At 48.6% G+C, this 25,490-nt stretch overlaps 1 protein-coding gene across 1 annotated transcript in view; it reads left to right on the top strand.

The window, feature by feature from the left end:
• SOGA1 (suppressor of glucose, autophagy associated 1) overlaps positions 1 to 22,708 on the top strand; it is an 84,660-nt gene extending 61,952 nt beyond the window's left edge. The window contains exons 12-15 of the mRNA XM_053573545.1: positions 1,598 to 1,669; positions 2,963 to 3,033; positions 5,662 to 7,012; positions 13,969 to 22,708. Coding sequence (XP_053429520.1) covers positions 1,598 to 1,669; positions 2,963 to 3,033; positions 5,662 to 7,012; positions 13,969 to 14,121 — 1,647 coding nt within the window. The 3' untranslated portion in view covers positions 14,122 to 22,708. The remainder of the gene's footprint in view (positions 1 to 1,597; positions 1,670 to 2,962; positions 3,034 to 5,661; positions 7,013 to 13,968) is intronic.
• The last annotated feature ends 2,782 nt before the right edge of the window (positions 22,709 to 25,490 follow it).

Raw genomic sequence — 25,490 nt, 5'->3', positions numbered from 1 at the left:
GTTTTAAACTGGAAACAAGCCGAGCCACAGAACTGGGGGTTTTCTGGGATGTGGCACTTTCATTGCTGAGAAGGTCCTGGGCAAACCCAGATGAGTTGGTTCCCCTATTGTGATTTGAAGGGACAAAGGAAGCCGGAACAGGGAAAGAGAAGAAGCCAAGTAGGGATATGCTTTCCAGCAAAATCTGCCCTCAGCCCAATCCCCTGACACACTCGGGATCGTAGATGGTAAACCTCCCCACAGCTGGTCTGCCTCAGGGCAAAGGCCTGGCTGTGGGATCAGCCTTTTGAAACCCCTGCCTTTGTCTGCCATTGGCAGTGACTGGGTTCTAGTAACCCAAGCTGATCCTCCAAGGAAGCTGCAGCTCCCGATGGCACAGATAAGGCCACTGAGCCATAGGATCTGCTACGCTACGGATGTCCCAAAAGTCGCCCCTAAAGTCACCAGACATAGAGAATATGGGAAATATTTACAAAAATGTTTACAAATATTTTCTATATGTTGACCACCTTTTTTTCTATTTTTAGTAGAGATGGGGTCTCGCTTAGGCTGGTCTCGAACTTCTGAGCTCAAGCAATCCACCTGCCTGGGCCTCCCAGAGTGCTAGGATTATAGGCACCTGGCCTTGACTACCTCTTTGTAAAATTTTTTAATGAATAGTTTGTAAATACAGCTACATTTAGCAACGATTTCCTATTTTCCCTATGTATGGGGACTTTAGGGGTGACTTTTGGTACCCCTATGTTGTTGTTATCATTACCATTCATTCAGCTGCCTGACCTTGGACATGTTTCTCCTCTTGATTTTTTTGATCCTGTCATCTGTGAGATGAAAATAACCATAGTGACAGCTATCATCTTTGGTTGCTATGAGGACTAACTTAGCTAATGTGCACATAGTAAACAGGTTCCATCCCCTCCACCTGGAGTTGATGAAGCTCCAGGAGAGGAAAGAAACACAGGTCACCTTGAGGCCCAGTGGGAGAGTGCTGGGATCCATTAGTGATGGCCACCGTGATGGAGCGGCAGGGGTACCTGGGTCTTGTCTTTGCCACCGGATATGCTATAGCTGCTCCGTAGCTGATCTAGTGTTCCAAGAACTATAGGATGAATAACATAATAATAACAACTGCTACTATATTGTAGTGACATTTAGAAGGATGCTTGCAAGTAGTTGCTTTTATTATCATTTCCCAAATCCACCTGTGGGTGACTCACAGCTGCTACCCACTGAGAAGGTGGCCCCTAACACATGATGTAGGTCAGTGGTTCTCAACCTTCCTAATGCCGCGACCCTTTAATACAGTTCCTCATGTTGTGGTGACCCCCAACCATAAAATTATTTTCATTGCTACTTCATAACTGTCATTTTGCTACTGTTATGAATCGTATTGTAAATATCTGATATACAGGATGTATTTAGGTGACCCCTGTGAAAGGGTCGTTTGACCTCCAAAGAGGTAGGGACCCACAGGTTGAGAACCGCTGATGTAGGTCCTGTGGGCTGCAGAGTGGAGTCTGGGGATTGGCTGTGCTCTGGGCAGGACCTGCTGACTAGCTTTGCCTGCCTCTGACTCCCTCTCTTCGCCCTTATCCAGCTGCAGAAGGCTGCCGACCCCTGGGTCCTGAAGCACTCAGACCTGGAGAAGCAGGACAACAGCTGGAAAGAGGTGAGGAGGGCAGTTGCCACCTGTGTTCTCTCAGGTCTTGCTATACAGTAAAGATCCCTGCTACTGGGGGATGTGACAAGAGGATGCTAACATTGTCCGGCAGGGTCATGCTTTTGTGCCTTGGGCCCCTCAGCCCTGGGGTCTCTTCTCCATAGTTCCTGCCTAAACGTTTGGGACTTGGGAAGGGTCCTCTGCCAATGCTATCCTTCCATGTCTAGGGGAATCTTCTGGCTTCTCTTTGTTTCAGTCATACCCTGTGAAACACAAGGCTCCCAAATAGCTGTGTGATCTTGGGTAAATTGCTCTCCTTCTCTGAGTCCCAGTTGCCTCTTTGGTAGATGAGAATCACATTTTCTGCTTGCAACCAGGTGTGGGTGAAGATCAATAAGGTCACACTAGTGGGGTTTGCACATAAGCCTAGTTGCCAGTCGTCATATAGCAACACACTGCCTAATCAAACCATGAACTGCAGGCCCTTTGCATCATCCTATTCCATCCTCATGATGCCCGAGAAAATGTGGGTCAGTCAGAAGATTTGGTTGCAAACAAACACCAATTCTAGGGAACTGAGGCAGGAGAAGATTTTATTAGGGGCTCAAATGGATGGGTGATACATTTCAGAAAACCAGTGCAGGTCCCAGGGCACTGTCACTGGAACCAGGGAGGAACAAGCTCAGACAAGTAGCTGCCAGATTGTAGCTGTCACCATCAACTGAACAGTGGGCCACTAAGTGCTTGGTTGCTGCTAACTCATTTGGAGTGAGAACGGTCTCTGTTTCCATGGGGGTCACTCTTGGAGGTCTGGTTGGCTTAGCCTGAGTCATGTAATTATGGTAGAGGAGTTAGATGCAGTGCAGCCAGAAACTGCATTTGAGATCATGGATGGTATCGATTCTGCTCTACAGTTGAGGAGAATTAAGATTTGAAGTCTGGGCACAGCTCCCCCACAGCCCTCCTGTCATCTGTCCTTGGTGCTCTGGTGGCCAGAACTGACCTTTTCTTTTTTTTTTTTTTTTTTTTTTTGTAGAGACAGGGTCTCACTTTTATGGCCCTCGGTAGAGTGCCATGGCCTCACACAGCTCACAGCAACCTCCAACTCCTGGGCTTAAGCGATTCTCTTGCCTCAGCCTCCCGAGCAGCTGGGACTACAGGCGCCCGCCACAACGTCCGGCTATTTTTTGGTTGCAGTTTGGCCGGGGCCGGGTTTGAACTCGGTATATGGGGCTGGCGCCCTACCGACTGAGCCACAGGCGCCGCCCAGAATTGACCTTTTCTGTCTCTCTTCCTTGACAGACACTCAATGAGAAGATCCATGACAAAGAACCTGTTCCTGAAGTTGAGCTTGGGGGAACTGGCTTAAAGAGGTGCTGTGCTCTGTAGCCCCCTCAGCCCTGCCCCTGGCTCTGCCCTACCCCACTCCTTTGCCTCTCTTCTCTCCTCTGCTCCAGACATCCTCCACTGCCCCTCATCAAAGTTGGGGGAGCATAGGGATATGGTTTGTCCGGGGTATAAGCCACTTAGGAGCTAGACAGCCTGGGGCAATGGGAATTCCAGCCTGCTGTGTATTATTTGTTTACGCCTGGGTGTGGAAACCAGGGCCAGGCATACCCTTACTGGGAAAGACACTGTTTAACTCTTCTTGGGATCCTTTATTCTTGTCTCCAGAATTAAGAGAGTCAAGATGGACATCCATTCCTCAGATTATTGAATTCTAGCCTGTGCTGTGGCTGGCGGGATCCCTAGACTGTAAGGACCATCTCCCCACTGTTAGCAAACCAGTGAAAGGAATGAGGGAAGTGGAACCCCATAGGAGCCTTCCCAAGCAGCTGGGAAGCCAAACAGGCCCTTGAGTAGGATGATGGGGCTTGGGGTCAGAGGGCCAGGTTTGAATTCCAGCCTTGCCATTTCTAGCTCTGTGGCCTTGGGCACCATTTTTCATCTCCATGTAGGAGGGATAGTAGGAGCTCCTCTCAGAGCGAGCAGAGTGGTCTGACATGGCCGTGTACTTCCATGTACCACATGTACTAGGTCTGTGCTGGGCATTTAATGTGCATAAGTTTGGGTTTCCTGGAAGCTAAAACAGACAAAAATTTAAGTGCAAATGGTTTATCTGGGAGAGGATATCAGGAAACATCTGAAAAAAAAAGAAAAAGCAACTATAAGAGGAGTTTCAACCAAGTTATCCCGTTGGTAACTGGAACGCAGTCTCACTCAGGACTCAAGGAGCCAGAGTAGGACCTACAAGTCAGTTGTCCCATCAAGGAGCACAGAGGTATTTGTTCACGAAATCCCACCTATTGTTTACTTTTTATTATTTATTTATTTATTTATTTTGAGAGAGAGTCTTACTTTTGTGCCATGGCATCATAACTCATAGCAACCTCAAACTCTTGGGCTCAAGCGATACTCTTGCCTTAGCCTCACAAGTAGCTAGGACTACAGGCACCTGCCACAGTGCCTGGCAAGGTTTTCTGTTTTAAATAGAGATGGGGTCTCACTCTTGCTCAGGCTGGTATTGAACTCCTGAGCTCAAGCAATCCACCTGCCTCAGCCTTCCAGAGTTCTGGGATTGTAGGCGTGAGCCACTGCGCCGATCTTCTACCTATTGTTTATTGAAGGCTGTGTGTAGGGCAGTGTTTTTCTTTTCTTTTCTTTTTTTTTTTTTTTTGAGACAGAGCCTCAAGCTGTCGCTCTGGGTAGAGTGCTGTGGCATCACAGCTCACAGCAACCTCCAATTCCTGGGCTCAAGTGATTCTCCTGCCTCCGCCTCCCAAGTAGCTGGGATTACAGGCACCCACCACAACGCCTGGCTATTTTTTGGTTGCAGCCGTCATGGTTGTTTGGCGGGCCGGGCTGGATTCAAATCCACCAGCTCAGGTGTATGTGGCTGGCTTCTTAGCTGCTTGAGCCACAGGCGCTGAGCCAGTGCAGTGTTTTTCAACCTATTTTATCTCATGGCACACTTCAACTTCTTTTTTCTTTTTTTTTTTTTTGAGACAGTGTCTCACTGTGTCGCCCTCAGTAGAGTACTGTGGTGTCACAGCTCGCAGCAACCTCAAACTCTTGGGCTTAAGCAATTCTCTTGGCTCAGCCTCCCAAGTAGCTGGGACTATAGGCGCTTGCCACAACACCTGGCTATTTTGTTGTTGTTGTTGTTGCAGTTGTCGTTGTTTAGAAGGCCTGCGGTGGGTTTGAACCTGCCAGCCTTGGTGTATGTGACTGGCGCCCTAACCACTGAGCTACAGGCGCCGAGCCTATAGTTAAACTTCTGTGACACACTTAAATTATGTTGATCAAAAAAAGAGTAAAAAACAAAAGAAGAATATACTTACTATGCTTTGAACTTCTTTTGAAAATAATTTAATTAATGGTCTTTTTTGTTTTTTTTTTTTTGGAAACAAGCATCTCAAGCTGTCACCCTGGTTAGAGTGCTGTGGTGTCATATCTCACAGCAACCTCCAACTCTCGGGCTCAAGCTATCCTCTTGCCTCAGTTTTTTTCTATTTTTAGTAGAGATGGGGTCTTACTTTTGCTCAAACTCGTGAGCTTAAGGACCTGCCTCACCCCCACCCCCACCCCCAAGTGCTAGGATTACAGGCATGAACCAGTGCACCCAGCCCTAATTAATGATCTTTAAAAATTTTCACAGTACACCTAAGATTATCTCACGACACCAGTGTGCCACGGCATACTGGTTGAAAATCACTTCCGTAGGAGCATAAACGCTTCTGGTTCTAGCTTTGTCTACATGGAGGCCAAGTACAATCCCACAGGTAGAGAATAAGGCCTCAGGCGTTCAGAGTAGGCAGTTTGAGATGCATAGGTGATGGTAGAGAGTGAATATGGGGCTGGGCACCAACAGCGTCTTCTGCAGGAGGTGGGCAAGGCAGTCCTGGTCTCTGCCTTTGTGCAGTGCATGGAGGGAGGTGAGAGTGAGTGCTCAGTGTACGTGGTTTTCTGCTAATACTGCATTTCCTCCTCGTCACATGCAGGACCAAATCTGTTTCTTCCATGTCTGAGTTTGAAAGTTTGCTGGACTGTTCCCCCTACCTTGCTGGTGGAGACACCCGTGGCAAGAAGCTGCCCAACAGCCCTGCCTTTTCCTTTGTTAGTGCCGAGCCAGTAGATCCAGAGAAAGATGCCAAGGAAAAGCCCGGGCTCTCACCAAGGGACTGCAAACGCCTGGGTGCCCTGGGCTGCCAGGACCCCTCAGGGAGGCAGATGCAGCGCAGCTACACTGCGCCCGACAAGACGGGCATCCGAGTCTACTACAGCCCCCCTGTGGCCCGGCGCCTGGGCGTCCCTGTGGTCCATGACAAGGAAGGCAAGATCGTCATCGAGCCTGGCTTCCTCTTCACCACAGCCAAGCCCAGAGAGCCAGCTGAGGCTGACGGGCTGGCCGAGAGCTCCTATGGCCGGTGGCTCTGCAATTTCTCACGGCAGCGCCTGGACGGGAGCTCAGGGGGCAGCCCCTCAGTGGCCGGGTCTGGCTTCCCAGAAGCCCTGCATGACTTCGAGATGTCGGGCAACATGAGTGATGATATGAAGGAGATCACCAACTGCGTGCGCCAGGCCATGCGCTCGGGCTCGCTGGAGAGGAAAGTGAAGAGCACGTCCAGCCAGACGGTGGGTCTGGCCAGTGTGGGCACCCAGACCATCCGCACGGTCAGCGTGGGCCTGCAGACTGACCCGCCCCGCAGCAGCCTCCACAGCAAGAGCTGGTCACCCCGCAGCTCTTCACTCGTGTCCGTGCGCAGCAAGCAGATTTCCTCCTCCCTGGACAAGGTCCACTCACGCATCGAGCGGCCCTGCTGCTCCCCCAAGTATGGCTCGCCAAAGCTCCAGCGGCGGTCTGTATCCAAGCTGGACAGCACCAAGGACCGCAGCCTGTGGAACCTCCACCAAGGCAAGCAGAATGGCTCTGCCTGGGCCCGCTCCACCACCACACGGGACAGCCCTGTGTTGAGGAACATCAACGATGGACTGTCCAGCCTCTTCAGTGTGGTGGAGCACTCAGGGAGCACGGAATCTGTTTGGAAACTGGGCGTGTCTGAGGCCCGAGCCAAGCCGGAGCCTCCCAAGTATGGCATTGTGCAGGAGTTCTTCCGCAATGTGTGTGGCCGGGCACCAAGCCCCACCTCGGCAGCAGGAGAGGAGAGCACCAAGAAGCCAGAGCCCCTCTCCCCAGCCAGTTACCACCAGCCAGATGGTGTGGCCAGGATCCTGAACAAGAAGGCAGCCAAGTCAGGCAGCAGCGAGGAGGCCAGGCCCACCGTACTCCCCCAGGTGGGGAAGGATGGTGTCCTCCGGGATGGAGATGGAGTTCTGGTCCTTCCAAGTGAGGTAGGTAGTGGGTGGGAACTGCCTGTTTTCTATGGAGGTGGGATTAGCTGATAAGGCACAAGCTGGTTTTTAAACTCAGGGAATATAGTTATGTATCTTAAAAAGTTCTTATGGTGTTCTGGAATGGGGTTAGAAGGTTCTGGACCTAGAACAACACAGATCTGATGCTCACATGGTTTGAATACCAAGAGATTAGTGAGCCTAGCTTAACTAGCTGCTTTGCCACCACCCACGAGAGATTGCCAGCATCCCCTCCAGGGATGTGCTGTACCCACTGCTCTCCTGTTACCCATTGGTGTGTTGCTGGAGCCAGCCCGTTCGACTTGAGAGAGCTGATCTTAAGCATCTTTGTTCAGTAATGTTACTTTGGTAGTTTAAGATTGACTACAGTGGGAAGCTTTACACCATAAAAATTGACAAATGCTACAAATCAGGGCTCTTCTCTCAATCCTGGAAGATCAGCTATTAAATAGTAACTAGCATACCCTTTCCCCCCCTCCATTAGCCCTTCACATGCCGTAAGTGTTCACATTGTCTCTGAGGACTTTTTGCTGCACAGCCCATTCCTGAAATCAATTTCTGATAAGTTAGGGAAGATATGAATATTAGTAACAGAATGCACATCAGTTAGCTTTGCAGGTGGTGAAAGGTGGCAGAGTATCTTGTGAAACCCAGGAGTAGGACCTTCAGGCCTCAGCAGCTTCTCCCTTTCCCCCTGTCCTCTCCCTTCAGCTTGATTTTCTGTGATGTCCTCTTCCTCCTCTTTTTTCTCTCTCTTTGTTACATTTGCACAGGGCCTGGGTGAGCTGTCCTGGCTCTGGTTCTTTTTTTTTTTTTTTTTTTTTTTTGAGACAGAGTCTCACTATGTCACCCTTGGTAGACTGCCATGGCATCACAGCTCATAGCAACCTCAAACTCTTGGGCTTAAGTAATTTTCTTGCCTCAGCCTCCCAAGTAGCTGGGACTGCAGGCTCCCACCACAACACCCGGCTGTTTTATTATTATAGTTGTCATTGTTGTTTAGCAGGCACGGGCCAGGTTCAAACCTGCCAGCCCCAGTGTATGTGTCTGGCGCTCTGAAGCACTGAGCTATGGGCGCCAAGCCCTGGCTCTGGTTTTATAATGTCTTCTAGTTCGAGCATTTAGAGGAGACTGACTCAGATCTCTCTGTCCCAGTTCCACATTTCTGGAAGAAAGAAATTCTAATTGGTCCAGGTTATGTGAAGTATACCTCTTTGGTCCAGTCAGCTGTCACTTAGGGATTGTTCTGCTGTGGATCCAGTGGGCACAGACAGGGGCACAGGGATGTGAAAAGGACTGTGTGTGGGAAGGGCTGTGGTTGACTCAAAAGGTCAGCTTCTCTATTGTACATCCCAGTGATTTCTATGATAATACAGTTCTCCCTATTATGAATAATGCTGTAGCGAACATCTTGGTGCTAAAAAATGTTTTTCCACATTTCAGATTATTTCATTAGGTTTGAGTCTCAGAAATGGAATTATAGGATGAAAGAATACAATTTTTTTCTTTTTTTTGAGACAGTTTCACTATGTGGCCCTGGGTAGAGTGCTATGGCATCACAGCTCACAGCAACCTCAAACTCTTGGACTTAAGTGATTTTCTTGCCTCAGCCTCCCAAGTAGCTGGAAATACAGGCGCCCGCCACAACGCCTGGCTGTTGTTTTGTTGCAGTTGTTTAGCTGGCCCAGGCCGGGTTCGAACCCACCACCCTTATTGTATATGGCTGGTACTATGGACGCCAAGCTGAAAGAAGATAAAATTTTTAAAAATAATTGATAAATGTTGCCAAATTCTTTTTCAAAAAGATTGGTCCAATTTCTACAGCCTCTGATAGTATGTAGCAAGTGCTTTAGTTTTCTATTCTCTCATGCAGCTGGCTATTGTTAAAAAAAAAAAATCATTTAAATAGGCCAAGCATAGTGGCTCACGCCTATAATCCTAGCACTCTGAGAGGCTGAGGCAGGTGGATTGCTTGAACTCAGGAGTTCAAGACTAGCCTGAGGAAGAGCAAGACCCTGTCTCTGTTAAAAATAGAAAACCTAATCGGGCACTGTGGTGGGCGCCTGTAGTCCCAGCTACTTGGGAGACTAAGACAAGAGAATCTCGAGCCTAAGAGTTTGAGGTTGCTGTGAGCTGTGACACCATGGCACTTTAGTGGGGGCAAGAAAGTGAGACTCTGCCTCAAAAAAAAAAAAAACAAAAAAAATCTTTTAAATATTTATTTTTATCCTTGAAAGTTTTATTGTAATAAGCTTTAAAATTTAAATTTAATATTCATACTGAGCATACTATAAGAGGATGGGTCACTAAGTTTTCACAAACTGAATACAGCCATTATGTCAATGAGAGTTCTCTAGAGAAATAGGACCAATAGGCTATATAGAGAGTAGAGGGGGAGAGAGAGATTTATCATAAGGAATTGGCTCATGTGATTATAGAGTCTAAAGTCCCTCCATCTGCAGGGTGAGTCAGCAAGTAGGAAACTGAGAAATCTAATGATATAGTTCCAGTCTGAGTCTGAAGGCTTGGGAACTTGGAAGGTTTATGGTTTAGTTCTGGTCAAAAGGCTTGCAGTCTGGTGACCCAGGAAGAGCTGAAGGTTTAGTTCTAGTCCGAAGGCAGGAAAAAGCCAATGTCTGAGTCTGAAGGCTGTCACGCAGAAAGAATTTCTTACTTGGCCAGGCACAATGGCCCACGCCTGAAGTCTCAGCACTCTGGGAGGCCAAGGTGGATGGATCGCCTGAGCTCAGGAGTTCGAGACCAGCCTGAGCTAGAGCAATGCTCTGCATCTAAAAATAATAGGGCTCAGTATCTGTAAAAATAAATGGGAGGGGCGGTTCCTATGGCTCAGCGGGTAGGGCGCCGGCCCCATATGCCGAGGGTGGCGGGTTCAAACCCAGCCCCGGCCAAACTGCAACAAAATAAATAGGGGGGCAGTGCCTATGGCTCAAGGAGTAGGGTGCTGGCCGCATGTACGAGAGGTGGCAGGTTCAAACCCTGCCCCAGACAAAAACTGCAAATAAATAAATAAATAAAAATAGGGCTTGGTATCTGTTGCTCAGTGGTTAGGGTGCTGGCTACATAAACCAAGACTGGCAGGTTCCAACCTGGCCTGGGCCTGCTAAACAACAACAACTACAACAAAAACAACAACAAAAATAGCCAGGCATTGTGGCAAGCGCCTGTAGCCCCAGCTACTTGGGAGGCTGAGGCAAGAGAATCGCTTAGGCTCAGGAGTTTGAGATTGCTGTGAACTGTGATGCCACGGTACTCTACCAAGGGCAACATGGTGAGACTCTGTTTCAAAATAAATAAATAGCTGTCACTCTGGGAGTTCAAGGTGGGTGGATTGCCTGAGCTCAGGCAAGACCTCATCTCAAAAAATAGCTGGGCGTTATGGTGGGCACCTATAGTCCCAGCTACTTGGGAGGCTGAGGCAAGAGAATCACTTGAGCCCAAGAGTTTGAGGTTACTATGAGCTATGATGCAACAGCACTCTGCCAAGTACAACAAAGTGAGATTCTGTATAAATAAATAAATAAGCAAACAAACAAATAAATTAATTAATTAATTAAATAAAATAGCTGGGCGTTGTTGCAGGCTTCTGTAATCCCAGCTACTCAGGAGGCTGAGGCAACAGAATCGCTTGAGGGTGGCACCTGTGGCTCAAAGGGGTAGAGCGCTGGTCCCATACGCTAAAGGTGGCGGGTTCAAACCCAACCCTGGCCAAAAACCACAAAAAAAAAAAAAAAAAAAAATCGCTTGAGCCCAGGAGTCTGAGAGATTGCTGTTAGCTATGATGCCACAGCATCTCTATCACGGGTGACAAAGTGACACTCTGTCTTAAAAGTAAAAAAAAGGATTTCTTATTTGGATGGTCTGCTCTTTTGTTCTATTCAGGCCTTCTACTGATTGGTTGAGGCCCACCAACATTGGGGAAAATGTAAATGTTAATCTCATCCAAAAATACCCTCACAGAAACATCCTGAATAATATTTCACCTAATATCAGCCAAGTCATGTTGACACAAAAAAATTAACTGTCACACTCATATAACCAGCATTACATCAAGAAACAACAGTACAGAGCTGGCTGGATTTTGAATGTTGATTTTGAAGTTGATCCAGGCTGGGCACTGTGGCTTATACCTGTAATCCTAGTACTTTGAAAGGGCCAGGATCAGGGGTGGCACCTGTGGCTCAAGGGTAGGGCACCAGCCCCATGTGCCGGAGGTGGCAGGTTCAAACCCAGCCCCTGCCAAAAACTGCAATTAAAAAAAAAAAAAAAAGAAAGGGCCAGGATCAGCTAAGAGTTTGAGACCAGCCTGAGCAACACAATAAGACCTTGTTTCTACAAAAAGGACATTTTTTTTTTTGAGTCAGGGTCTCACTTTGTTTCCTGGGCTAGAGTACAGTGGCATCATCGTAGCACACAGCAACCTCAAACTTGGGGACTCAAGAGATTCCCCTGCCTCAGTGTCCCAAGTTACTGGAACTACAGGCACATACTACTTTGCCTGGCTAATTTTTCTACTTTTTGTAGAGATGGAGTCTCACTGCTGCTCAGGCTGGTCTCAAAACTCCTGGCCTCAAGCGATCCTCCTGCTTGAGCCTTCCAGTGCTACAATTACCAGGCGTGAGCCACTGCACCGGCCTCTGCAAAGAACTTCTAAAAATTAGTCAGGTTTGGTGGCACATGCCTATAGTCCCAGCTACCCAGGAGGCTGAGGCAGGAAGGTTGCTTAAGCCCAGAACTTTTAGGTTGCAGTGAGCTATGGTGATGCTACTACACTCTAGCCTTAGCAACAGAGTAAGACTCTATCTCAAATAAAAAAAAAAAAATTGACCCAAATATTTTTTAGTATGTAAAAGGTACATGCCACCCATTGATCCAGTAGTTCTTTTAGGAATATAGTCTATGGAATGTTCACATAAGTGGAAGAAGATACTTGTATAAAGGAATGTACTAGCCAGGCACGGTGGCTCATGTCTGTAACTCTAACACTTTGGGAGGCTGAGGGAAGAGAATCACATGAGCCCAGGAGTTCAAGACCAGCCTGAGCAACATAGTGAGAACCTGTCTTTACGAGAAAAATTCAGAAACTTAGCTAGGTGTGGTAGCACATGTCTGTAGTCCCAGCTACTTGGGAGGCTGAGGCAGGAGGTTTGCTTGAGCTCAAGAGTTGGGGTTGCAGTGAGGTATGAATGTACCTCTGCACTCTAGCCTGGGCAATAGAAGGAGACCTCCTCTTTGAAAAAAAGAAAGGAAGAAATACAGCACATTATTAATAAAAAATGCTGGCTCGGTACCTGTAGCTCAAGCAGCTAAGGAGCCAGCCACATACACCACCAGAGCTGGCAGGTTAGAATCTAGCCTGGGTCTGCCAAACAACAATGACAACTACAACCAAAAAATAGCCGGGCATTGTGGCGGGCACCTATAGTCCCAGTTACTTGGGAGGCCGAGGCAAGAGAATTGCTTGAGCCCAGGAGCTGGAGGTTGCTATGAGCTGTGATGCCACGGCACCCTACCCAGGGCAACAGCTTGAGGCTGTCTCAAAAAAACAAAAAAAACAAACAAAAAACCTGCTAACCATTATTGAGTGCTAAGTAGGTTCCATATCAATCGCTTTACATATCATATCTGATTTCACTCCTGCAACTTTGAGAAAAGTATCATGTCCCTCCTCTTAGAGAGGAGGAAATCAAGGCTCAGAGAGGTTGAGTAACTTGCTCAAGGTCACACAGCCAGTAAATGGTACAGCTGGAATTTGAACCAAGCAGTCTATAGCAACAATTTTAAACATTATCCCTGTCTAATGGTAATAGTAAAAACTTAGAAACTACACAGTGTACATCAAAAATAATTTGGGTAAATAAATTATTTCCATTCAATGGAAAGGTATAGAGCCACTATAGAAAGGAGATCTAGAGGCAGTGCCTATGGCTCAGTGAGTAGGGCACTGGCCCCATATACCGAGGGTGGCAGGTTCGAACCCAGCCCTGGCCAAACTGCAACAAAAAGATAGCCAGGCGCTGTGGTGGGCGCCTGTGGTCCCAGCTACTCGGGAGGCTGAGGGAAGAGAATTGCCTAAGCCCAGGAGCTGGAGGTTGCTGTGAGCTGTGATGCCACAGCACTCTACTGAGGAGAACACAGTAAGACTCTGTCTCTAAAAAAAAAGAAAGAAAGAAAGATCTAAACATATATAGTGATAGGAAAGTGCTCCTGTTTTGCAATTGGAAAATAAGCTATGGGGAAAAAAGAAAATAAGCTATAGGAAATTAGGTTATTTTGGTAAATGTTATGTATGTACAGTGTGTTAAGAATTTATCTTGAGGCTTGGCACTTGTGGCTCAAGCGGCTAAGGTGCCAGCCACATACACCTGAGCTGGCGGGTTCGAATCCAGCCTAGGCCCGCCAAACAACAATGACGGCTGCAACCAAAAAAAAAAAAAAAAAATAGCTGGGCATTGTGGCCGGTGCCTGTAGTCCCAGCTACTTGGGAGGCAGAGGCAGGAGAATCGCTTGAGTCCAGGAGTTGGAGGTTGCTGTGAGCTGTGATGCTACTGCACTCTACCCAGGGCAATAGCTTGAGGCTTTGTCTCAAAAAAAAATAATAATAATAATTTATCTTGAATGTCTAGGACCACAGACAGTGTCCATTCTCATTTCTGCCTAGGCCAGACAATATTGTAATAAACATTGATTATTGCTGTGACCGGAGAAAAACAGTAAAGAAAACAGTTGATTCAGCAAAGAACTACAGGTCCTGGTCCATGGGCTGGCTGAGTCCAGATTCTCTGCCCGGCTGGCCACCCAGCCCCAAGGGGCTGTGCCTCCTGACTCTGCCTGACTTCCCTTTGCCTGGCTGGCTACCCAGCCCCAAGGGGCTGTGCCTCCTGACTCTGCATGACTTCCCCCCTCTCTCCTCCTAGGATGCCATTTGTGACTGTAGCACCCAGTCTCTCACCTCGTGCTTCTCACGGTCGTCCCGCTCTGCCATTCGCCACTCTCCTTCCAAGTGCAGGCTGCACCCTTCAGAGTCCAGCTGGGGTGGGGATGAGAGGGCAGCACCCCCCAGCGAGTGACAGAACAGCAGAACTCCCCGCCTCAACCAGCTCCGGCCCCGGATAGCAGGAAGGAACCAGCAGAGAGGAGGTGATGGGCCGTGCCCTCTGCATCACCCTGGGCCCGGAGGTGTAGCAGCTGCAACACTGCTACAGAGCAGCTTTCACATGAAGGTAAAGCAGGGTCTCCTGCTGACCTCTGGGTGGTGAGCCCCAATTTCCCAGGGGAAAGCAGTGAGTGGGAGAAAGACCAAAAATGGGCTTTGGAAGCATCTACAGAGAGATCCGTCTCAAGCTGATCCCTGGGTCCTAAGGGAGAGCCTCTTTTGGTTCTACCCATGCTCACTTCTTGGAAGAGCCTGGGAAGGGTACACCTTTGGCGATGCCCTTGGGGAAAAGGGCCCAGAGAGATGTTCCCTACTGATCATGTACCCCTTCACCGAAGAGGAGACCTTGCCGAGAAGAACAGGCTTTGCTGCAGGGCTCCATGTGGGGCTCCTGATGGAGCTGGGCCGGGCACTATCCCCTCCTTCCCTGTGCCACCTGCTCCTCTCAGCCCTGCTGCTCCAGATTTCTAGGACTTGGGGTGGGGGGTATGATAGGGCTGAAGCCAGTGCCAAGTATCTGCTTGGCATCCTGGAGCCCTGGATCTCCCTGCCCATTCCCTGGATGCAGGAAGAACTTGGAGATAAGGTGGGAATGTGTAGAGTTGGGGAGCCTTTGAGATTGCCTCCTCTGCCAAGGTAACTTGAGGGGCCCTATCCTTCCCAGGAGACTTCTTGAGGACAGAAATAGGTAGAATCAGTCTTAAGACCTGGTGCATAGAGAAATGCCTAAATGCCCACTGCCTTGATCTCAGGGCCTCTTTTGCTGGCACCACATTTCCACTGTGTTTACATCTTGCAGCTGGTAGGGGCAAAGATGTTCCCTGTTGAGACTCCAGTTGGCCGGGTTAGGCCAAGGAGAACTCCCAAGAGGCCAGAGCTCAGGACGCAGCAGTAGACTGGGGCCTAGAAACACACTTCTTGCCTAGATTGTTTATTTGAATTTTTCTTATTATAAATATTTAAGGCGGTTTACTTTATTTTAATAATTTAATTTACCCCCAAAGTCCCTAAGGTAATTTATTGGAGATTGAGACGCGTATTCTTGCCACTGGGACAATGTGGGCCTTCTAATAGCATGGACAGGTGTGGGATCCCATGTGTAGATGAGGCTGCTCAGCAGCCAGGTTTGGAGACCAAGCTCTGAAGTCCTGGTCATTCTTGGAGGGCCCCTTGACAGAGCTGGAGCCCTGCAACTTGCTCCCCTACACTGCTGGCCATTTGGCCTCAGAGCACCTCTTGTTACTCCACACCTGGCACTTGCCCAGCTCCACCAGTCAGTTTGTAAAACACCCACTGACATGGCAAAGGGCTGGACTGTTGTCACCACTCCCCAAACATTCTCCATTTCCCTTCTCTCTTTCCTCCCTCCCTCTGACTTTTTTTGGTGAGTTGAACATGGATTACTAAGGCTCTGTTAAGAGCATAAAGATCCCTACAAGTTCCCCAAGTGAGAACGTGCAGGAAAACAAGACTGAACTTGGAGAATGTTGTTTATTGCAGCTTTGCACATGGATCTGAGAGCATCTACTAGCCTTCCTTGGTTCTCTTCAGCCTGCAACCTTTTCACCAGCCTCTCTCCTTAGCCTTATAGCCTTTCATGGCTCTTCTCCCAACCCACTGGCCTGCCCTTCCCCACATCCCACATGAACTGTGAGCCACCCAAGCCATTGGTTGGATTGCAGCATGGCGCATAGCAGTGTGGTGAGGAGGGCCTCACTCATATGGGCTCCTCCTTAATGCCAGCGAATCCATTTTGGTTGCATACATGCCCACACACAGAGACATGCAGCCCTCCTGTAACTGGCTGGGGACCCAGAATGGAAACACCAGAATGGAATAGCTTATCTGCAGAATTCCTTATCAGGAACACCAAAAGCCAACAGCTTTGCTAGTTTGCCCCCAGGACTCAGGAGATGCCCTTTTGCTCCCTCCTCCCACATGCCAGTTCTCATTGCATCCTTTCAGCGTCACCTGGACCAGCTTGCCCAGGGCCTTCATCTCCCTTCCCTGAACGTCAGGGTCATGCCAATCCTGGCCACGTCATCATGCCATAGTGACTTGCGTGGGCAGGCCAATGGAGCCTTGGGCCAATTCCCATCTGGGGTGCTGCTATTTCCATCCAAGAGGTTACGGGGACCCTCCAAGATTATCTGTAGATGAGGGGACTCACACCAGGCCACAAGCCACCAGAGGCCTTCTGCCACCTCCCAGAGCTGCAGAGGGCCAGGGAGGCTGCACCCCTGGCCTTGGGGAGAAATCCCTGTGAGACTTGAACCCCAAGGCCTGTGGACCACTCAGCCTTACCATCGTCCTCATCCAAGATTGTCCTTGTCATCTTCGTTGTGTCAACACCTAGGCCCCCCGGCCCCCAGCCACTGTTGGAGACTCCAGATCTTGGTTTTCAGTAAAGCCCCAGTTTCTACTTCCTGCATGTCTCTGTGCAAGGCCACTCGTCACTGTTCCTGTAGAAGCCTCGGGACATGGGGCTTGATGGGGTTGAAAATGTTACATGTAAATATTGGTTTGGTTTGGTTTTTAGCATTTTACTTGATAACTGGTTGTGTTTTCCTTTTTGGGGTGGGGGTTTGGTTTATAAAAACTCTTTGCTCTTTTGGAATGTAATTTCTAAGTTTGTTTGTTTCTTTAAATGCCTTTTCAGTCTTGGCAACATTCCCAAAGCAGAAAACTGACCCACAGGAGGGCTTCCCTGGAGGATTGGGTCCCAGGAAGAAATGCTACCCTTCTTCCCTTTCTCACCCTTCTGCTGTGCCCCTTCCTTCCTCTCCTCTTTCCTTCTTTGTCTTTTTCTCATCTCTATTCTCTCTTCAACCAAAGTCCCAAGGAACCCTGGGGTCCCCATCCCCTACAGACCACTTGGCTTGGCTCCATGGGGTTGGCACCAGTTGATTGGGGGGAAGTAGGGAACCCAGTTGGCATTATTGACCCTAAACTGGGCAACCTCATGTTGTTTATGTCCGACCTCTCCCCAGAGCCAAATCATACCTTTTTTGGTGAAATAGTGTCTTTATTGTAATGAAAATCAAACTACTTTGGTGCATCCATGACTCTTAGGCCTGCACGCACAAGGCATCAGAATCCAATTCCCTGGCCCCTGCTGGCCCTTTCCCCCAGTTCTTTCCCCACCAAAGTCTGACCTCTAAGAGGTCTTAGGATTTCTATGGACTAAAAATGGGCTTGCCCACTAGGTGTTCCCAGGGATACTCTGTACCAGCTGGCCTCCCAGGTGACAAATATGAAGGCCCAAAGTCTTGACTCTCGTGCACCCTGACACTAACATGACTCCCTCACACCCACTCCCATGCACCTTGCATGGTTCCATCACCCCACCTCTTCTCCTTTTGTCTACCCAACGTCCAGCATGTCCTTCCTTTCCCCTACCATCCAGAATGTCCCACTTTCCAGCCTCTTCAGACCCCCAAGCTCCCAGACCTCTTTGTTAATAATCATAATCCCCTATACATCCTGCCCAAGGCATTGTACTATTTAGAAATCACTTCCCCAACCTCCATCTTCATGAGACCTCTCAGGAACAACTGTTTGAGGCAGCCTTGGCAGGATAAGGGTTAGGGCTCTCATTTTGCAAATGAAGAAACTAAGGGGCAGGTCTCATCACAGTACCCACCTAGGAAGTTATCAACTTTAGATAAGAACTTGGATTCCCTCTCTGTCCTGCAGTCTCTGCAAACCTACTGCTCCACTGGGGGCTTTATTTGCATACAGAACACCCAAAAATGCCACTGGTCGACCCATACATAAAACAAGTCCTCTCCAGGTTCTAGACCTGTGTGCTCTAAAAGGTGGTCTGGGATTCTCCTTTATCAGAATCCTCTGAGGGCATGCTCAAAATGCAGATTCCTGGACCCCATCTTGACTTCTCTCTGGGGATCCTGAGCACCATTGGCTATACCATTTGTGTTCATGGCCTTGACTGTTAGGCCATCTTTCTTTTAACCAATCACTACAATGCTATCGAGCATCAAGCACTGAGCTGGGACATAAGGGACTGGGTCCTCCTCAACCAAACTCTTAATTTAATTACTCTAAGGAATTCCAAAAGGCATCAGAAGCCATTTACAAGATTGGTCATAGCGTTCATTAAGATAACAAAAATAAAAAGTCAAAAAGCAAGACAGGGTGGCGCCTGTGGCTCAAAGGAGTAGGGCACCAGCCCCATATGCCAGAGGAGGTGGGTTCAAACCCAGTCCCAGCCAAAAACTGCAAAAAAAAAGCAAGACAAATTATTCTCTAAATCTACCTGATGTAATTCCATAATAGTGTGATTAACTTTTACTCTGAGTTTCCTGGCAGCCATAGTAAAAAGAGAAACACAGCAAGGTTTTATAATTCTCATCATCCAGTCATGGAAGCAAGCATGTTTGCCCCAGGAGACAAAGTCTTCTGCTATTAATTTATAACCTATGTTCTTTCTTCAAAGGCCTCTGAGCCAGTTGGTGTTTTAGCAGGTTAACCTAAGATGCAAGGATGCTTTCCAGGTGACTATTTAAAAATAATAATAAACTGCCACCAACTTGAATGATCTTGGTCAGATCACGTGGCTAGTCTATGCCTCAGTTTCCCCAGCTATAAAGTGGGCATAATGTCTTTCTACCTCACATAGCTATGGAGAGGACCAAATACTATACCGTGCCTGCAAGTCTACTTGGAAAAACATAAGGTTCTGCAGTAAAATGATCACACTCAGTGTCCCAGGCCAGCTTCTCAGTGTCCTGGCCCTGTGAGATGACACCCCCCTAACCTCCCTCACTAATCTTCATGAATAGAAAGGAAAGGAAATCATGACATAATCTGGACTGGTCTCTCCCCCTTTAAAAAAAATATTGTGGCAGGCTTGGCGCCTGTACCTCAAGTGGCTAAGGCGCCAGCCACATACACCAGAGCTGGCGGGTTTGAATCCAGCCCGGGCCTGCCAAACAACAACAACTACAACCACAAAACAAAAAAAAAAAATAGCCGGGCGTTGTGCGTTGTGGTGGGTGCCTGCAGTTCCCACTACTTGGGAGGCTGAGGCAAAAGAAATTGCTTGAGCCCAGGAGCAGGAGGTTGCTGTGAGCTGTGACGCCACGGCACTCTACCCAGGGCGACAGCTTGAGGCTCTGTCTCAAAAAAAACCCACAAAAAAAATTGTGGTAAAATTTACATAAAATTTACCATTTTACCTTTCTTTCTTTTTTTTGTAGAGACAGGGTCTTGCTCTTTCTCTGGGACTAGAGTGGAATGCAGTGGCATGATCATAGCTTACTGCAACCTCCAACTTCCAGGCTCAAGCCTCCTTCCTGAGAAGCTACAGGCCCATGCTACCCTGCCAAGCTAATTTTTTTTATTTTGTAGAGACAGGTCTCACTGTTGCCCAGGCTGGTCTCGAGCTCTTGGCCTGATGCAGTCCTTCCATCTTGAGCTCCCAAAGCACTAGGATTATAGGGGGTAAGCTACCATGCCTGACCCCACTTTAAGTACAGTCATGATGTTGTATAATAACCATGGCCACTGTTCATTTCCAGAACTTTTTTTTTTAAGTCAGAGTCTCACTATGTCTCCCTCAGTAGAGTGCTGTGGCATCACAGCTCACAGCAACCTCCAACTCTTGGGCTTAAGCGATTCTCTTGCCTCAGCCTCCCAAGTAGCTGGGAATACAGGTGCCCACCACAGCACCCGGCTATTTTTTGGTTGTAGTTGTCATTGTTGTTTGGCAGGCCCAGGCTGGGTTCGAATCCACCCGGGTGTATGTGGCTGGCGCCCTAGCAGCTGAGCTACAGGCATGGAGCCCATTTCCAGAACTTTTTCATCATCACAAATTGAAACTCTACCCACCAAACAGTAACTTCCCATTCCTCCTCCCTCAGCCCCTGATAACCTCTACTCTTAAACTCTACTTTTAGTTTGGTCTATTCTTGATACCTCCTGTATGTAGAATTGTACAATATTTGTTCTGTGTCTAGCCTCCTCTTTTTCTAAGAGGAAGGATCAGGCCCAGGGAAGGGAGTGGCTTACCAAGGTCACAAAGAAAACCAGAGGCAGAGTGGAGACCAGAACTCAGGTTCCCTGACTCACGAGAGGTTCTGCATCCCCAGTGGCGAATGAGAATTGCTCTGCCTTTCTGTGATCTTGGTTGAGCCCTTTCTTCTCTCTGGGCTCAATCTATTTGCTTCCTACCACCCACCCTCTCTGTTATTAATGTTTTCATTTTCCAAAGCCTCCCCTCCTGCCTCCTCTTTTCCTTGGCTGGCTTCTGCGGGCAGATGGAGTGGCCTGGCCCCTGGCCAGGTTTTCCTTTACTGGCCCCAGGCTTACTGTTGCATCCAGCCCTCAGCCCTCCCAGGAAGCCCTCCCCACACCATTCCCTCTCCTGAATTGTCTTATAACCTCAGCATCCCACCAGCCCCCTTCCCCAGCACACATTCATATTCTAGGAGGGGGAGAGTGTGTTCTGAAACCACTTAGGCCACTCCCATGAAAAGGGGCCTCAGCTGGAGGTCTGGAGACCTGGCCAAAATCTGGGCAGATCTCTAAACTTCTCTAGCCCTCCCAGTTTTCTGATCCTATGATGAGCACCAGAGCATCCCCTCTGGGGTTTTGGGATCTTGCAGCCCCATCCTTTCCTCTCTGGGCCCTGGTATCCTGGCTCTTTTCTCAGCTCTACCATTGTTCTCTGTGCCTTAGATTACTTCTCCGCACAGGGGGCTCACCCCAAGACCATTCACAGCAGCTTCCCAGATATTATGTGCCTCTAAGGTTAGGCCTTGCTGCATTGGCCCAGCTCCTTAGCACTGCCCAGGGGCTCCAGGTTGCTATGGATGAGGTGACTGGGGGCACCATTCTAGGCCAGTGGTTTTCATATTGTGTTCCAGTAGCAGGAGTGCCACCTGGGAACTTGAGAGAGGTGCAAATTATTGGTTCCACCCAAGACCCACTGAATTAGAACTTGTGTTGTGGGGCCCAGCAAGCTGGATGTAAGGAGACTTCCAGATGATTCTGACATGCATAGGAGTCTGTCAACTGCTAATCTAAGTTAGCAGTTAGTGCAGCCTGGGGAGGGACTAGGGATGGCCCAGGCCAAGAACAGGTGGAAAATACCAACATCTTCTGTACTCCTGGACTGGAAACTTTTCTTTATCCACGAAAGAAACCAACCCTGGGGCAGTGCCTGTGGCTCATTGAGTAGGGTGCCGGCCCCATATGCCGAGGGTGGTGGGTTCAAACCTGGCCCTGGCCAAAACTGCAACAAAAAAACAGCTGGGCGTTGTGGCGGGCGCCTGTAGTCCCAGCTACTCGGGAGGCTGAGGCAAGAGAATCACCTAAGCCCAGGAGTTGGAGGTTGCTGCGAGCTATGACATCATGGCACTCTACCGAGGGCAACAAAGTGAGACTCTGTCTCTAAACACACAACCCTGGCTGGATACGGTGACTTATGCCTATAATCCTAGTACTCTGGGAGGCCAAGGCAGGTGAATTGCTTGAGCTTGGGAGTTTCATACCAGCCTGAGCAAGAGCAAGACCCTGTCTCTGCTAAAAATAGAAAAAACTAGTCGGGCATTGTGGCAGGTGCCTGTAGTCCCAGCTTCTTGGGAGGCTGAGTCAAGAGGATCATTTGAGCCCAAGAGTTTCAGGTTGCTGTGAGCTATGATGCCATGGCACTCTACCCAGGGTGACAAAGTGAGACTCTGTCTCAAAAAAAAAAAAAAAAAAAAAAAAGAAAAGAAACCAATCCTATAGTCTGTCCTCTTCCTAGGAGTTGGAGGGCCTGGAAGTCCTGGCTTGGTTCTAGCCCTGCTCACCTCTCCCACTTGTCTTGGTTTTACAAAAACCAAGCTGTGTGGCTGTGTGGGTGGTGCCAGTCAGGCAGGGAGTGGGAGTCCTGGGGAGGCAGGAGGCAAAAGACCCTGTCCTTTATCCCTTGGGAACCTCACCATGGGCCAGATGGTCTCACTTCAAACTGAAGGAAACTTAACTCCACAAAGAAAGAACCCTAAATCCCCAGGTCCTCCTCCCAACCCCAGGGAGACCTTGGAGACAGTGCCAAAAAATAGCTCCAACCTCTAGCTGCTGGGAAGAGAGCCAGAAGCTGCCCTTCCTCCTCATCCCAGCACCCCTGTCCACCTCCCCCCGCACCCCCCCCCGCCAAAACTGTGAAGCCCCCTTCCCTCTTAGCCTGCTTTCCTGGTGAGGGTCCTGCAGTCATAGGCCCTAGGGGACCTCCAGGGAAAGGCTCCTTGGGAGGGAAGGGACCAAGGGCATCCTTGGGCCAACTGTCCACCTCTCTTGTCCACTGTTCTCTCTTCCCCACTTCTATCTTCAAAAGGCTCTTTCCCAGGATGGATCGGGTGCTAGGATGACTACAGTCCAATCCACCAGCTCTTTCTGCCCCTGTGTCTTATTTCAGACATGAGAATAATTGTACAGTGTAAACTTACAAAGCGTTTTTAATTGTTGTAGATTGGAAATAAAGTATGTCATATGAACAGTTGCTGTGGACTTGGCCTCTTTATTTCTCTTGCTGAGTGGGTGGGGCCCCCAGCAGATTTGAAACCTGATTTCACTCCACCCCTGTTTGCCTGGGAAGGGGTAAACTCTGGGAATGCCACAGCTAGCTGGCTGGTTTGGAGTCACTTGGGAGGGGCCACCAGATGTTTTGGCTGCAAACTGCTGATATTTCAGCATCTCCCACCATGTGCGACATGACCACTGAGAAATAAATACAGAGTCTTCAAAAACAAGAAAAATAGAATTGAAATTTTCTATAAGAGACTAAAAAAATGTATCACGAAAAAAATAACACTTTTAGATGTGTTAAATATCTATTGCAGTGTGATTAGTTATCCCAGAACGTTTATTATACCCCACCGATGCTATCAGTCAGGAATTCGGGAGCTGGGTAGTTTTGATTCAGGGTCTCAGGAGGTTGCAGTCAAGTTATCAGTCAGGCTGCAGAATGCATTGCCTATCTTCCAAGCCCATCTATTGTGTCCTCAATGCCTAGCACAGGACTTGAGACTAGAAGATCCATTTGCAAGGGTGTTAATTCAGTGCTGGCCCCAGGAGGCCTCAGTTCCTTACCATGTAGACCTCTCCATAGAGCTGCTTGTGGGTCCTCACACAGCATGGCAGCTAGCTTCCTCCAGGGCAAGTGATCTATTAGAGAGCAGGGTGGAAGTCACAATGTCTTTTATGTGTGGGTCAGTAGGAAAGTTTTGAAACAGTGTTATGGCCCATTATTTCACTTTCTAGAAACAGTCAATAGAGTCCTTTCTGATTCACCCAGGCAAGTTTCAACTTGCTCAGCCTATTGGTATTGCTACGAGGGCTTCATTTGTTTCTATCTGCATGGATTTTGCGTTACCTGATTTTTGTGTATCTCAAAAACTTTTGTCATGGCTCAAGTAGCTAGCCTTGGAAGTCCCACAGTATAATTTGTGATATCTTATTGGTTATGTAGACCAGCTTTTTCTTTTCTTTTTTTTTTTTTGTAGAGACAGAGTCTCACTTTATGGCCCTCAGTAGAGTGCGGTGGCCTCACACAGCTCACAGCAACCTCCAACTCCTGGGCTTAAGCGATTCTCTTGCCTCAGCCTCCCAAGTAGCTGGGACTACAGGCGCCTGCCACAACGCCCGGCTATTTTTTGATTGCAGTTTGGCTGGGGCCGGGTTTGAACCCACCACCCTTGGTATATGGGGCCGGCGCCTTACCGACTGAGCCACAGGTGCCGCCAGACCAGCTCTTTTCAAAGGGTGAGCAGACTACATGAGGGTGGAAACACCCAGAAGCAGGGATCATTGGTGCCATCTTGGAAGCTGGCTACCACATCTGTTATTTTTACAGATCTTTTTTAAGACCAAGGTCTGTTCTGGGCCATGAGGAAACAATAGGTGGGCATGGAAGATAGGCAACAAAATATCAATGGCTTGGGGGAACCAGGAAAGGCTTCATCTGAACTGACACCTAAGTTAGAGATATTTATTGACCAGGTGAAGGGGATGGTGATGTGTTGTAGGCAGGAGATTCAGGGGAAGTAGTTCCAGGGAGAATGAATAGCACATTTAAAAACTTTGTAGAGCGTGGCGCCTGTGGCTTAAGGAGTAGGGTGCTGGTCCCATATGCCGGAGGTGGCGGGTTCAAACCCAGCCCTGGCCAAAAACCACACACACACAAAAAAAAACCTAGTAGAAAGACAGCAGAGCAGAAGTGGGGAGTTCAAAGAAGAGGCTGGGTCAAATCACACAGTGCTTTACAGGGAATATATTTTAAACATCTTGTGGACAGGAGGGAGCCACAGGGATTCAAAGCAGGGAAAGGGCATAGAGGATTTATTAGGTCTGGATTCAATTAAGTAATAATCTTAGTGTGCCCCAGTGTGGCCAGCCCTCACTGAGAACAATGAGTTCTGTTTTAGGGAAATTAACAAATGAGTTTAAGAGGAGGGCAAGCATAGAGAGCAAGCATATCTCTTGAGTCCCAGAGCAAATTTCTGCGTTCAGGAGCCAGTAGAGCTAGAACAGCAGGGTGGAAATTTCAGGAAGGCAGATTTCAGCCTCAGGTCAGAAAACTTTTCCAAGCACCACACCTGCTATGGATGAATTACTATAGTCAGCTCCACCTGCCTCTCCTTAACCCCTCATTCAGACTTTGTAGCTGCACTTAATTCAACATTTGTAGGTTTCAGATCTGAAAGGAAAGACTGCGCAAATACAAAGGGAGATTTTGGTGGCGTCAAGTTAGGTGCTGAGGAAGGATCCTGCTGTCTGGAGACCTCCAAATCCCAAAGGGATCCTGGAACAGGCACAGCTTCCAGGGAGAAGGGACACCTGGTTTTCAGCCTAGAGCCACAGAGGAGGCTCTGAAAGAGACGATTCCTTAGGTAAGGCTTAAAATTGGAGAATTTTGGTAGGAAAAGCTGGGAAGGGCCTCCCAAGGAGAGCAAATGGCTTAAGCAAGTTTGAGGGTAGGGTGGCCTGTATGAGGCTCCTGGAAAGGAAAGTTCCTGAACTTTGTTGTGAATTGAAAGCGCTGGCTAGGCGCCTAAGGCGCTAGCCACATACACCTGACCTGGCGGGTTCGAATCCAGCCTGGGCCCGCCAAACAACAATGACGGCTGCAACCAAAAACTAGCCAGCCGTTGTGGTGGGCGCCTGTAGTCCCAACTACTTGGGAGGCGGAGGCAGGAGAATCGCTTGAGCCCAGGTTGGAGGTTGCTGTGAGCTGTGATGCCACAGCTCTCTACCCAGGGCGACAGCTTGAGGCTCTGTCTC

This window comes from Nycticebus coucang, chromosome 21 (assembly GCF_027406575.1).
Source record: "Nycticebus coucang isolate mNycCou1 chromosome 21, mNycCou1.pri, whole genome shotgun sequence".
NCBI classification, from domain to species: domain Eukaryota; kingdom Metazoa; phylum Chordata; class Mammalia; order Primates; family Lorisidae; genus Nycticebus; species Nycticebus coucang.
The sequence above is the reverse complement of the archived record's forward strand: the minus strand, read 5'-3'. Positions and strand labels throughout refer to the sequence as shown.